General features: G+C 48.7%; 1 protein-coding gene and 1 long non-coding RNA gene across 5 annotated transcripts in view; one reads left to right on the top strand and one right to left on the bottom strand.

Annotated features, from left to right (window-relative positions):
• The window catches only part of LOC146433007 (uncharacterized), a 43,696-nt gene extending 33,675 nt beyond the window's left edge, over positions 1–10,021 (bottom strand). For 3 of the 4 annotated variants that reach the window (XR_014853970.1, XR_014853967.1, XR_014853969.1), the window contains exon 1: positions 955–2,852. This is a non-coding gene — a long non-coding RNA (uncharacterized LOC146433007). Of the gene's footprint in view, positions 1–954; positions 9,501–9,802 lie in introns of those variants that run through there. The other variant, XR_014853968.1, reaches the window with a different exon arrangement.
• GPR87 (G protein-coupled receptor 87) lies at positions 3,227–13,670 on the top strand. Its single transcript, XM_085068843.1, has 3 exons — positions 3,227–3,315; positions 11,896–12,028; positions 12,568–13,670. The coding sequence occupies exons 2-3, from the start codon at positions 11,995–11,997 to the stop codon at positions 13,593–13,595; spliced, it is 1,062 nt and encodes a 353-aa protein (XP_084924969.1). The 5' UTR covers positions 3,227–3,315; positions 11,896–11,994; the 3' UTR covers positions 13,596–13,670.
• The last annotated feature ends 61 nt before the right edge of the window (positions 13,671–13,731 follow it).

Raw genomic sequence — 13,731 nt, 5'->3', positions numbered from 1 at the left:
CAAAACACCTGCTTGATCCACTTAGGGGACAAAGTCCCTGAATTCTAACCCTGGGGGTTTTGCACGTTTTTCTGCAAAGTTTCAGATCACTGCCTCCAGATGGAGTAAAAAGTGTAACACTTAAAATGCCTCAAAGTTAAAATGCCTCAAAATTTAGGTCTCTACTTTTTAAGGCTCCAAGTAATACCCAAAGCAGTATTTGGTTTTGCACATGACCAAAACACAACGATGTTTGCAGAGCAGCTCTCCCTCGGCAGGAAGCCCAGAGCACAGGCAGGGACTCCAGCTCCGTGCCATGGAGCTCCTTCACTGGGCTCCCCAGATTCCTTTAGTGCAGCCAAGGGATTTATGGCATTCATCAAAGTTTACCAGCATATTCAATAGTGCCACCACCATTTTCCCAAATCTGATTTTCCTCCCAACCCACACAGAACTACAGGCTCCCTATCAGCACACTGTGAGTAACTTGATGAGAGAGGGAAAAAGAACTGAGCTTTTAAAGCCAGTTCTTAGTTAAACACTTTCCTCCCTCCTTCCCTGTTAGTGACAGGCATCACAAGTTACTGGAGTAATCCACCTCAGGAAAGGGGAAACGTCAGCTCTTCCAAGACACTTCCCCTGACAGAAGCACCTCCACCTTCACATCTGCAGCTGTAGTGCTGGAGAATCCTCCTCATGTTGCAAGCTCTGATCTTGCTGACACTTTTCTACTTAAAAAACAGAAACAGCCAGTTCTGTGCATTGCCCAGGTGGTGAATCTGCTTTAACATAACCTTGCAGTTCACATTGCTAAATATGGCAGTGAAGGAGTTGTAGAATGAAGCAACACAGTAATTGCTGTAATAACGCTGTTCAGACTCTTATGAAATCTGCGAGTTGCTCTCTAATCACCGAAACACGAAAAGGGACATCCAGCCTTTAAATAATGTGAACAATAGTGAAGTTACAGGTTACCTTCAGCTTTTCTTTACATCAGACCTTCGCGTTTCTTCAGCGCTGTTTTTACGACAAGCTCCCCATGTTTCAGTTTCGTGTGTCAGCTCGTCCTGACCTGCTCCAGCCTGGCAGCAGCCAACAACACGTCTGTGTTGGAGCTGGGAGATGCCAGGGCACTGTGGTCTAACCCATCATGTTTTACTGCTACACCAAAATACAGAGATTTTAAAGAAAAGTTAATGTACCTTTGCACATATTCAAAAGCCAAACAATCTAAAGCCCCATTCTGGGGTAGATTTTATTTTTTATTTGACCACTACTAACACACTAGCTTTGGTGTGTGCACTGTACTCCCAGAGTGCCAACTCCTAAACACTTGGGTCTCTGTAAGCAATTAAATTACATTTTTTAAACATTTCAGTTTTCACATTCAATTTCTTCTCTTTCCCCATGGCACATCCTGCCACACTGGTTCTTACGGCTCAGCCTGAGAGACCTCTGGCACTGGCAGTGTTGAAAAGCAGCACAAATGTAGGTATCAAGTGCTGCTGTGCCGAATCTAGACTGCAGGCCTGAGAGCACAGGAGCATTCCCTAGCTCCAGCTGTGCCCCGAGCAGGGATGCAGGAGTTCTGCTCTGCAGCCAGGTCGCAGCACAGCTGCCTCATGCATGCAGGGGATTGTTCCAGGAAGGTACAAACCCCCTACACACTCTCTGACTTCTGTTCCCCTCTCTGCAACAGGCAGCTGCCAAACCCTGAGCAGCAGGGACAGCCAAAAGCAGGTGAAATGGAGGCTCACACACCATCCTACACAGTCATGTGCGAGGTCTAAGTGTGGCTAAGGCTTCCTCAAGTCTCTTCTCCCCACCTGCAGGGAAAGCTTTCTCCATCCTCACAGGGTGCTGTGTGCCTGCAACAGGGACCATCCCCTCATGTTGGGATATCCAGCTCCCGGGATGAGTTTGGCAGCTTGTGCTAATAAAGCTGAAAACACAACAGGGTGAAGCCATGTTCCTACAGCTTCATCTGCATGGGTTTGCTTTGCCTTGCAAAAGCTGCTCTTCAAAGGCGAGCTGTGCCAGCAGCTTCCTGTGATCAGGGACTGCGCCTGATTCAAGGGAGAGGTCCTGAGGCAAGAGGAAATTTTACAGTCTGCCCACGAGCACAAATGTGGGATTTAGCACAGGGTTTCCTGGACAGAGGCCAGAGGAAGCTGCTCAGCACTGTGGGGGCAGCAGGTGGGTCCTGCTCTGGCTTGGCCCCTTGCAGCTGACAGGACTCCTCTGCAGAGCCCTGCACAGTCAGTCTCAGCAGAAGGGGACTAGGGGCTCAGTACCTATATTTGAGGCAAAAATTAAAAAATGTGTATGGAACAGTCCAGGCAGAACAGACAGAAAAAGGCCTTGGCAGCCACTGCTCTCAGAGCGCTGAGATTATTATTTTCTTTTCTCCTGAATTTTTAATGAGGGAGATGGGAATTTGCTTTCTTTTAAAGAATGCAGCAGAAATGGGAAATTACCCACTTCATCCTCCACCAACATGAAGCAGAATTTTGTCCCAATAGAACAGTCCCCATACAATATGTCCCAATTTTTTCCCATGAATATTTCAGTGCTCTAAAGGCACTAAATAGCCTGACTGTGAGCGTATTTATTTACAGCCAGGAGCCCTGAGGGCAGGGCTGTGGGTGGCAGGGGGCTCAGTCAGTCCTAAGGAGCACCACGGCAGGAAAGCAAGACTGATCATTTGAGCTGCAATACTGAGTGACAGACTTAGCGTTCTGCTTCATCCCACATATTGTTTAGAAGAGACGATCTGCTCAAAGCATAACCAAACATCATTTAAGTATAATCAAATTAATAATTGACAAGATAATCTTGATTAGCAAATATTTCCATCTATCGAGCACCAGACTTTTCGGGATCACATTAAATCCACATCCACCCTGTATCCCCGGGTAGGCAGAGGCAGGGCAGCCCTGGCTGCATGGAACAGCCCTGCAGGCTCTCCCAGCACAAAGGCTGTGCTGCCTTCCCCAGCACGAACCACCTCCAGGTGAATCACTGTCTGCCCCAGCTGCTCCGGAGCCAGGAAGTGAGCGGGAGAGAGCTCACCTACCCTGGCAGGTGAGTCATTCCCAGAATGAGAAAGCCAGTTGCTCCAGTTGCTCCTGGCCAGGGGAATTTTGACTCTGAGCAGGTATCACAAAAATAAAGCCATCGGAATACCAAGATCTTACTGCCAGACATGGTTTGTTCAGCTGCCCTCTCCCAGGAAATACTCTCCTGTGTACTGTAGTTTCAAGATGCATTTTGGAGGAGTCTGAGGCACTTTGGGGATGCAGCTCCGAGACAAGCAGAAGGCGACAATGGCGACAGGTAAGTGAGCTCTGACCTTCGGAAAAGCATTCGATAAGTTGTTCAGTGAATCTGCTAGCACTTTCTCACCCTTGAATGAAAAAGCAGGAGCTAAGATGTAGTTGCTGAAAACCAGACTTGGAACCATAAACTCAATGTCAGATCAATTAAAAGAAGTGTGAAAATTTCTCAAAATAGCATGCCTTTACCAACCTTTTATCCATTCATACATAGTATTCATGGCAGCAAAAAAACCCCAAAAGCATTGGTTTCTACTAATCTTTCCTTCTAAGATACAGCTCAAAGTGCAGGTGGGTCCATGGTTTCAGTAAATCACTTCCTGACAGAGTTTAACTCATATAAAGTAAGATTTAGGAACTGCAAGATCTGAATTTGCTATAAAAGGGCTTGTACTACATTCCCTTTCACCTCTTTCAGTACAGGAAAGCAAACTTGAGCTCTCTTCATTCTATTAACAGAATAAATGTTCTCTTCCTTCGTACTTCGTTCAAGTCATGTTAAAACTTGTCAGGTTCACTGGAAAAACCACATAGCTCTGAATGAGCAGACTATATCTGATGAGTCTCACAGCTTGGGAAATATCTGAAGTGCTTGCAAAAACCTCTGTCTTTTATGGAGATTTCATATCGAAAAGGTTGGTTTTGGTTATGGAGCACTGGGAGCAGCAGCACAATTTGAGGCTTTGACAAAAAATTTGTTGTTTGTGTGCTATATGGCCTGCAGCCACTCTTCTTACATGCTCTGTCTGGAAACTGGGAATATTTCACACTTCTTTCCATCTTTTAAAAGAATTCTGCGGCCTTCTTTAGAAAGGAAAATCAGGAAACTCAGGCAACCTTTGGCTGGTGTCACTGATTCACTGCCAGGCACTGGCCCTGTGCACAGAAGCTGCCAGCACTTTTCTGGTTCAGATAAGCTTCTCCTCGTGTCCCTGTGCAGGTGGGCCAGCAGCCTTGGGGCACCAGATAAACTCTCTCTTGCCCCCTCATCTCATGGGGAGGGGGATGGCAGCACCTGGGACAACCCCCTGACGGAGGAACTGCAGGAGGGCAGAGGGGAGCGAGGCTGAAGGCTGTGTGGGGACCTCAGACACAGAAACCATGTGTTTGCATTAGGGGGGTGGGAGGGAAAAGCAGCAAATTTTCAGCAGTATCAGCCATGAGGTCTCTCCCCCCTGCCAAGGGCTGCCCATCCCAGCTCAGCCCAGCGTCTCACCCTCGGCTCCCTCCCAGGCTGCCGGGGCCCCTGCAGGGCAGGGAGGCAGCAGGGAGACCAGCTGGCCCAGCACTGCACCCCACAGCATGTGCTGGCATGCACCGTGCCAGGGGCTCCAGAGCTCCAGGACAGCGGGAGTCACCTGGCCCGAGGGATCCCGGGAGTGTGCAGAGCTGGGGACACTCATGGGCAGTGTGGCTGACCAGGACACAGCACTGGGACAGGAGCCGCCAGGGCACCATCCGGAGTGGGATCGACACCACAGCAGCACTTCAGAGCTCACAGGCTCCTTCCCACCCCCTGGGCACAGAGCTCTGGATGAGGCAGACCAGGAACCAGCGACAGGGAATGCTCCTTCCCCTCATTTTGTGACCAGTCCCTCGCTCACCTTCACACAGCAAAGTTCACAGAGAACCACCTCCTTGCTCCAGTGAGCACCAGGAGAAGCCAGCAAGCCCCCTGTGGTACGACTGTAGCATTAAACGTGAACTGTGCGATATTTCTAACAGTTTGGAACTGAGTGAAAGTATTTGCACCTGACACCCCACGAGCTCCAGACCCACCACACAGCTATCAGCTCCACAGGAGCTCAGGCTGCAGCAGACACCAACCCCACGGCTGCCAGGAAAGCTCTCAAGGAAGAAGACAAGATTCATTCCTACATTTCAGCAGTCTTAACCCTTTCCAACATAAAAAAATAGCATAGCATCTTAAAAAAATAAATTAAAACATTGCACTGTCAATTATCAGAAGTTGGGTTTGCACATCTGACCAGTAATAAACCTCACACAAGGTACCACAGCAACCACTGCTTCTGGATCTTCCTCAAGAAAATGTCAGTGGCATACCAAAGGGACAACTGATGCTGAGCAGCATAAATTGGACTTCTATCACTTTCTCTCAGCCTCAGTGCAGCAGCAGGCACTGCCACTGTACAAGGAGCCAAGAGCAGCCAGAGCTGGGTGGCAGGAGGAGCAGCTGCTCTCACAGCCAGTGCCCAATGCCTTGCCTGGGACCAGCAGCCTGTCCATCCCGAGAGCATCACAGTGGGGACTTTTGGGGCTGTGCATGAAAAAACGGCATTGCACCATGCTGGACTTCTCCCAGTCGCACCCTAAAATCCTCATGTCCTTCTCCTTCCTCTTTCAAGCAGTGGTGCTGCTGCAAGGAGCACACAAAGCACTGTGCAGCAGCAGGATGTACTGGAGCAGAGAGAAACCAGCTGACACAGGCACATGAGGATTTTTTGGTCCTTCAAGGATTGCGTACAAAAAACCCAGTAGAAATTGCTTCAATGCAAAGAAAAACGCCTGAAAGGTCAACTGGAATTACTGGAAGGTTTAAATGGCACTGGCTACATGCACATACCAATAATTATTTTGATTTCTCAAGATATTTTCTCCCAGTGGCCCCTGAGGGAGGTGATAGAGGCACAACAGATAGAGGTCCAACAAAAGAAGGTACAATGCCACCAATTACACACCTGCATTTTTGTGTTTGTGCCTCAGACAACACCTTGATTCTTTTTAAAGTGGCATTTCGAAATTTTTACTTAATGCTTTTTGCTGCATAATATCAACAATCAAACTTAAAAGCTGATATTTTCAGCAAAAACCTCCAAGTCAAGCCTGGCCACCCCAGCCTCGGGCATTGCTGGTGGGCTGCACAGTGTGGCAGCCGTGGCACCAGGGATGTGGCACCAGGGATGTGGCAGCACCAAGGACCCACCTGCTCCCCTGCATAGGAGTTTTGGGACCCTCAGTCACCCGTGGCCCCAGTGAGGCTGTGCACAGGGGCTGCAGCTCACACGGTGCATTCTTGGTGGGGCCCAAGGAAAGCCTCTGAGCAGAGCTACAGCAGCAGCAGCTTTGTGCAATGACAAACACCAGCAGCAGCATCTTCTAGACAGAAGCAAAGGAAACATTCCAGAGTTCCCTTCCTCCTTGCTAATTAGAGACTGCCTTACTGAGAAAACATTCATTATCCCAGCTCTGCAAACCACTGCGTTGAGCTTTCTTTCCCCCCCAAAAAAAGCAACCAGCAATTGCAACCCAGCTCCTCCTGCAGCGACAGCAGCTGCTCACCTGCTGCCCAGGTGGTACCAGTTCTGTTGGCAGATCTCTCAGCTTCTCATGCAAAAACCACCACAGTCCACGGGATCTGCAGAGCTGTACGTTGGCACAGCACTCCTGCCCCACGCCTTTGGAGATGGCAGTGAGGTGTTGGCCCCTCAGAGCCCCTCCTGCACACAGCAGCACAGCCCAGCACAGCTCCCAGAGCCAGAAGGGCTGCTGGCAGTACCTCCTGCCTCTGGGCCATGCACAGTGCACAAGCTAGCCATTAATGCAGCAAAGGACTGGGAAGCATTCCTTCAGCATCACTTGGGAACTGCGGTGCCTCTGCAAGGGGAAAGGGAATTCATGCAGCTTTAGGTTCTGCAAATACGCTTAAAAAACAGTCTGTAACAATTAACAACAGTCACCAGATCTTGCAAACTCCGCATAGAAAGTCCAATTCAAAGTACGTAATATGATCCATGGACTTTTAGCAAGGAACAGTTCAAAAAACAGAAAAAAGAAAGAATTTGATAGCTCAGGCACTATCTCATGTCAGAGCTGTCAGACACAGGGGACTATTAGAGTTCATAATCATTTGCTTGAAATGAGAAAAAAATTAATGGCTACACTTTGACAACATATTCCAAAAGTGGTTTTGAGAAAATTACATTTGTCCAGATACTTTTACTATTTCTTTTTAAAGTGTGAAAATCATGTTATCCTAAGGGCATGTTCCCCCAAAATGAGAGTTTGGCATACTAAAAGGTATTTTGAATGCTTACTACAGCATTTTGCAACCCCCTGTACAACTGTACAACAATGAGTTCCAGGTGCTAACAGGCTGTGAGATTTCACCTGCAGCACAGGTAGAGAACAAGTGAGCAGGTTTAGGTGGCTGTCCTGATGCCAGCTACACCCAGCCAGGCACCAGAGCCACGCGTGACACTTCCAGCTGTCACAGATGGAGGACCGAGGAGGACTAACCCGGCTGTCAGCCAGTGCCTCTTTGTGGGGCTCTGCAGGTTACAAGTGACTTTTCTCTCTGGCAGAGCGAGGGTGGCACTCTGGTCCCTGCCAGCAGTGTGTCCCAGCACAGAGCCAAGGCAGGGCTGCTCCTGTGTGCATCCCAACAAGGGTGTGAGCTCAGGGCCCAGGCAGGTGTGCACCCTGAGCACTGCCCTTCCTGTATTCTCCTCAAGACAATGGATAGGACGGGGCAGGGACAGGACAGGATCCTGGAGACAGGACAGGACAGGGCAGGGACAGGACGGGATCCTGGAGACGGCAGCCAAAGGCAGTGGGAAGCCAGATTTATGGCAGGTTCACCAGGGCAGGATGCTGTGCTGCTCCAAGACGTGAGAGTGGAGTTAAGCTGGGAATGAGGGGAAGTTCAAGGAGGAACCTGAAAATGCAGAAGGGGGTTTTGTGCCACATGCTGGAACAGACAAGCAGCTTTCTGAGCAGAGCAGGTTCCTATTTCTGGCTATTACTAAGAGGAGAGGCATCATATGGCACCACTGGCAACAGTTAGAGCTCAGTCCTCTCCTCTCAGCCCCTCGTGCTGGCTGGGCACAGCAGCTCCAGGCACAGGGAACCAGCCCATGCCAGCCTCCCTGCCAGGACAGAGGGCACGGGAGGCACAAAGCCCCCAGGGCTGCTCTCAGCCTCTCCTCAGCTGAAGGAGGTGACACTGACAGGTGGCTCTGACACGGGGGTTGGGGGTGGCACCCGGATGCTCAGCCAGCAGCAGGGGATCCTCGGGGCTCCAGCACTGCTCAGAGCATGAGGGACCCCAGGAGCTCCCACCGACCCCAGGCAGGGCCAAGGACCAGGATGTACAGGTGACAAAAACACCAAAACCATCGGAGTCTGCAAAACACAAGAGAGCAAGAAAGGCAACTCACTGATGTAGGTAGCAGTTCCAACAGGAATTTCAGGTTATTCCACTGTGCATTACCAGCACATTAACATATACCTTCACCAAAAGGGAGATGGACCATTTTTGACAGAGGCCTCCAAGGAAGGGAAAGGTGGCAGTGCCCCAGTTACTGGGACTGGGCTTGTAGTGAACAAGAGAAAGCACTAAGAAAGATAAAGAGATGCAGACAGGGCAAACCAGAACACTGAGGCTTGCTCAGGGGACACGGGACAGGTGTCAGGCTGGCACAGAGAGCAGTGACAGTCTCCAGGTCTGACTGCAGCAGCTTCCTGCACACATGCTCTTACCTTGCACTAATGCTTTTCCCCCTTAATCTTTACCAACAACTCTGTGATTTGGTTCTGATGGGCGACAGAAAAGAGCAGCATTGCAGCCAACAGCAGGTTTAATATCTGCCCAACAAGTCTATTGTTGCATTAACCCTGCCATTTACTCCTGGTGATGAATGCAGAGGGACTGGTGAGAAGGAACATGTCAACAAGTTATGTGCTCAAGTGAAAATCATCCCTTAAGACCCTGCAGCCCCATGACCTAGAATAGCTGGTCTAGGTCACAAAGAGTTTTCTAATTCTAAAAAGTTTTAATTAAGATGAAAAAAAGATTTGATTTGACGATGTACAATTTCTTTAAACAGGAAGGCAACTTAAAGCCTTAGTCACTAGAAAAACTCCGCAGTCATTCCCTACCCACCTGACACTGAAGGCTGCACGCAGCCTGTTATTTCATTTCTTCTCTGAGGTTACATCAGTCATGCACATAAACCAGTTTGTCCACATCAGCAGCAAGAGATTATCTCATCAACCACCGACTAAGTGCAGAAGCTACAAGAAGAAAAATGTATTCTGGTTTACAAAGCTGCCTGGATAAAGGAGCAGCTTCTAGTGCATCTTCAAAGCCATCCAAGCAGAATATATTTGTATAGCAGACTGAGACAGCTGCTTGGGATGAAATTGGTGAGGGAAGAGTCCAGAGAACTGGAGAAGGAGAGGAAAGACAGCCCTTCTGAGCATGAAAATCCCACATTCAAACAAGTAAAAAAATCCACAACTAGAGTACACAGTCAGTGAACATTTACAAAATATCCTAAAATACTCCTTAAAGAAAATACAGTCTTCATCTCCTGTTGCAACAGAACACATGAAAAAGAGTGACTTCTCCATATAGCATGAATTTGTTCCTGTTCCTGCAGTCTGCACTAGAGTGGTCTTTGTCAGAAAGAATGAAGTTACTGCAGTACAGAGACACACCAGCTCTGGCTCAGACAAGGCTTTCTCACCAGCATGTAAATAACAAAGCCACACTGCTCCGAGTGCTCTGCCCTCCACAGCTCCCCTCAGCCTGACAGACTGTGGTAGGAAACTAGAGAAACCCCTTTGAACAGCTGAGTGTGAGCAGAACCATCGCTGTGCATCCACCTTCTGTCAGAGCAGCAGCAGCTCTGTGCACAGGACCATCATGCCAGCACTGCCTGCAGCTCTGCACAGACCTGTTTGCTGAAGCCTTTAAAGCTTTGTGCTGCAGCAGCACCAGGGAGCCTTTGGTGTGCAAAGAGGGCAAGCAGCTGCAGGTGCTGCCTCTCTCCTCCACCCTGCAGACAGCAGAGCCTCTGCTGAGCTCAGGTGTGCTGGCAGGGCACAGCGCCCTGCTCTGGAAGCTCAGCTGGCACAGGTTACACTGGTGAAGAATTTGCTGCTTTCTTTTTCCAACCCACAGTTTGTTGAGGTCATTTTGGAGCATGTTTTAAAATTAAAACCATCAAGAATAGGACAGAGAGATGTCCACACAAAGCCTCGGTCCTGGCTGGCCTGAACAGCAGCACACAGCTCCCAGGATGGCTTCCCATGGCCTGGATGTCCCTGGGCAATCCGAGGGTGGTCACACCTTCACTGACCAGGGGACACTTGTGGCAGGGCTCCACCATGGCTGCTGCCCTGGGCAGAATTCAGCAGAGGTGTGGGGTTCACCACAAGAACCTCTGGAGAGTGTCAGGGCTGTCTGTGCAGGAAGACACGTCCACTGATACTACCTGGCATTGGATTTTTACAGTCTCTTGTGACAGCATCCACCTACCAGAATGGATGCAGAGGTGGAAAAAGAAAGGAACCTTTTTTTGACAGGACTTAGAGCAAATGCCTTTGGGACCAGAGGAGCACCAGCACAGGCACATGGAATCCTGCAGCATTCCCCAGGGTCACAGCAGGGGGACACAAGAGTCACCTCCTGCTCTGCCTCCAATCCCAGGCAACACATCCAATACCCCACTGGTTTCTCTGGACTGAGGATTTAGTAGAGCACTTGCCTGAAGAGCCTGAGAACAAGGAGTTTTCCAGGGACCAGGAATTATGCAGACTTGAAAGAAACTCTGAAAAGCAGGGAAATAAGCACCTTATTTGTGTAAGGAGTGAGATATGCATCTTTTCATAAAATCATGTATTCTTTTGATCTCTGTGCCTCCTGGGCAGAAAAGAGAGCTGCAAATCCTCAACAACAGCAAAACATGACAGGTTACTGCAGCTCAGACCCAGAGAAAACAAAATATCTACAACACCCCTGGCAGCCTTGTTACTGCCAGAGCAATCAGTGCCAGCCAAGAAGCCAGGCTGATAAAAAGGCTACAATATCCGAATTAAAGCTTTTACTGATGTTTTCACACACAATTACTTGCTTTGGTGCCACCTAGTGCCACACAACGCGGTTCCTACATGGGGGTGGCACCTAAAACAGGTTCTGATCTGCAAAAGGGCTGCAGGAATTCCACCCTCTCTTCATTCCCCTGGGAGCAGTCGGGTCTGGTAGAATTGCTGAGATCTGAACCATTTTCCCAGTTTTCCTATCAAAACTTTTAGGCAAAAAATGAAGCACAGAAAAATTACTGCATTTACATACTGACAGAGGAAAGAACAATTTAGAGCACAGCCTTACAAACTGTTATTGGCAAAATCCCTTTAGTCAATGTCAAACATTGTGATGTCATCATGGCATACATGAGTTTCTGCAGGTTCCAGTGTTCCCTGTGTGACAGTTTCTTTGAGAAAGGAACAGGAACTTGCCATTTCTGCCCCAATTTTGGGGGATACACTATGAAGTTGTACATACATATCTCATAATTACAGATGAAATTTTTTTACTTCAAGGAGTGATGATTTAAAAAAAAATTCCACTCTTGGTTATTCATCGCTGAAATCAGAGAGAAGAGGGCAGTGATAACCTGACAACAGAATAACTGTGCAGTTCCAGAGATCAGCCCTTAGCACACCTCAGCCAGCCCTTCACTGGGAATTCCAGAGGAAGCTCCTTTCACAAAGCTCCTCTTCATGCAGGGACAAGAAGATGGGCTCTTCTATTTTAATTTGGATTTCTTTTCCCCAGAACATCATCCTGGCACAGCCCCTGCTGCATCCCAGATCCACGGCTGCCAGTGGGACTCCTGAAGAGCATTTCAGCTGAAAACCTACAGCAACACAAAGAATGGGGTACAATTTGTCCTATGGAAAACTGCCAGGTAAAACACCAGTGGAAGCATAAGTGATGGATAAGTGTTTACTTTATTACTGTCAGTTCCTACCAACATTTGAAAGAAATAAGTCATTCTAGCACGGGCAGCACTGCCCAGTGCTGCCCCACAGCCAGCCAGCCTGGCTTGCCTCACCAGCCAAGGGCAGAGCATAAACAGCATAAACAAAGTGTACTGTGATTTTATGACAGAGTTTATAAGGCTGAAGTTTTTCCACAAACATTTACACACAAAATCCTAAAATCTCCTGGAGACCATGATTGTTAAATGCATTTAAGTAAACTAAGTTTAAGTGAGCATTTTGATCAGCCTGAGGAGTCTCTCCACAGCCCTGTCTTGTGACAAACATCTCAGCTCACAAGTCGCTTTCTGTCAAGAAAGCCAAGAGCTGCCAACCTGCAGTTTTGATTTATAGTTCACCCAAAGAGCCTCCAGAGTGCCCAGAGAGAGCTGACAGCTCTAAATTGGCCCCATTTGTGGAACACCTGAAACAAGCTTTAACCTTCTGTTTTCCCTCACTCCCCCAGACAGCCCCCTCAGCCCAGACAACACCTCAGCCAACGCCAGCTCCCTGGGGAGCTCCACGCATGACGAGTTCACCACCATTGTCCTGCCCGTGCTTTACCTCGTCATCTTCCTCGCCAGCCTCCTGCTGAACGGCCTAGCAGTGTGGATCTTCTTCCACATCCGAAACAAAACCAGCTTTATATTTTACCTCAAGAACATTGTGGTTGCAGACCTGCTGATGACGCTGACGTTCCCATTCAAGATCATCCAGGACTCGCGGCTGGGCCCGTGGCACTTCAACTCCTTGCTGTGCCGCTACACCACGGTGCTGTTCTACGCCAACATGTACACCACCATCGTGTTCCTGGGGCTCATCAGCATCGACCGCTACCTGAAGGTGGTGAAGCCCTTTGGGGACTCCAGGATGTACAGCATCACCTTCACCAAGATCCTGTCAGCCTGTGTCTGGGTGGTGATGGCATTCCTGGCGCTTCCAAACCTCATCCTCACCAACGGCTACCCCACCAGGAGAAATGTCGACGACTGCCTAAAACTGAAGTCTCCCCTGGGAGTCAAGTGGCACTCAGCTGTCATCTACATCAACACCTGCATGTTTGTAGTGGTGCTGATAGTGCTGATAGGGTGTTACATTGCCATATCCAGGTACATCTATAAATCGAGCAAACAGTTCATCAGCTCGTCCAGCCGAAAGCGGAAGCACAACCAGAGTATAAGGGTTGTTGTGGCTGTATTTTTCACCTGCTTTTTGCCCTATCATTTGTGCCGAATACCCTTTACTTTTAGTCATCTGGACAAAATTTTAGATGACTCTGCGCATAAAATCTTGTATTATTGTAAGGAAATGACACTGTTCCTGTCCGCATGCAATGTCTGTCTGGATCCGATCATTTATTTCTTCATGTGTCGATCATTCTCACGTCGGCTCTTCAGGAAATCCAACATGAGAACAAGGAGTGAGAGCATCAGGTCCCTCCAGAGCGTCAGGAGATCAGAGGTGCGCATCTACCACGAGTACACTGATGTCTGAAGGCACCCAGAGACTTTGCTAATTTGTGACAGTGCTTGTATATCGTGTAAATAAAATGTCTCTTTAGGTATCTGACCATGGAAGCTCCTTAGTGATGTGCAGGCAGGTTCAGCTTTTCCCTGTCAGCTCACCAACA

This window comes from Lichenostomus cassidix, chromosome 9 (genome assembly GCF_008360975.1).
Source record: "Lichenostomus cassidix isolate B80296 chromosome 9, HeHo_3.0, whole genome shotgun sequence".
In the NCBI taxonomy this organism is placed as follows: domain Eukaryota; kingdom Metazoa; phylum Chordata; class Aves; order Passeriformes; family Meliphagidae; genus Lichenostomus; species Lichenostomus cassidix.
This window is presented reverse-complemented; position numbering and strand designations above follow the sequence as displayed.

Coding starts and splice junctions, on each gene's coding strand:
- GPR87 (XM_085068843.1), top strand. CDS start 11,995: ATGGGGTACAATTTGTCCTATGGAAAACTGCCAG. Junction 12,029..12,567: donor GTCCTATGGAAAACTGCCAG/GTAAAACACCAG, acceptor TCACTCCCCCAG/ACAGCCCCCTCAGCCCAGAC.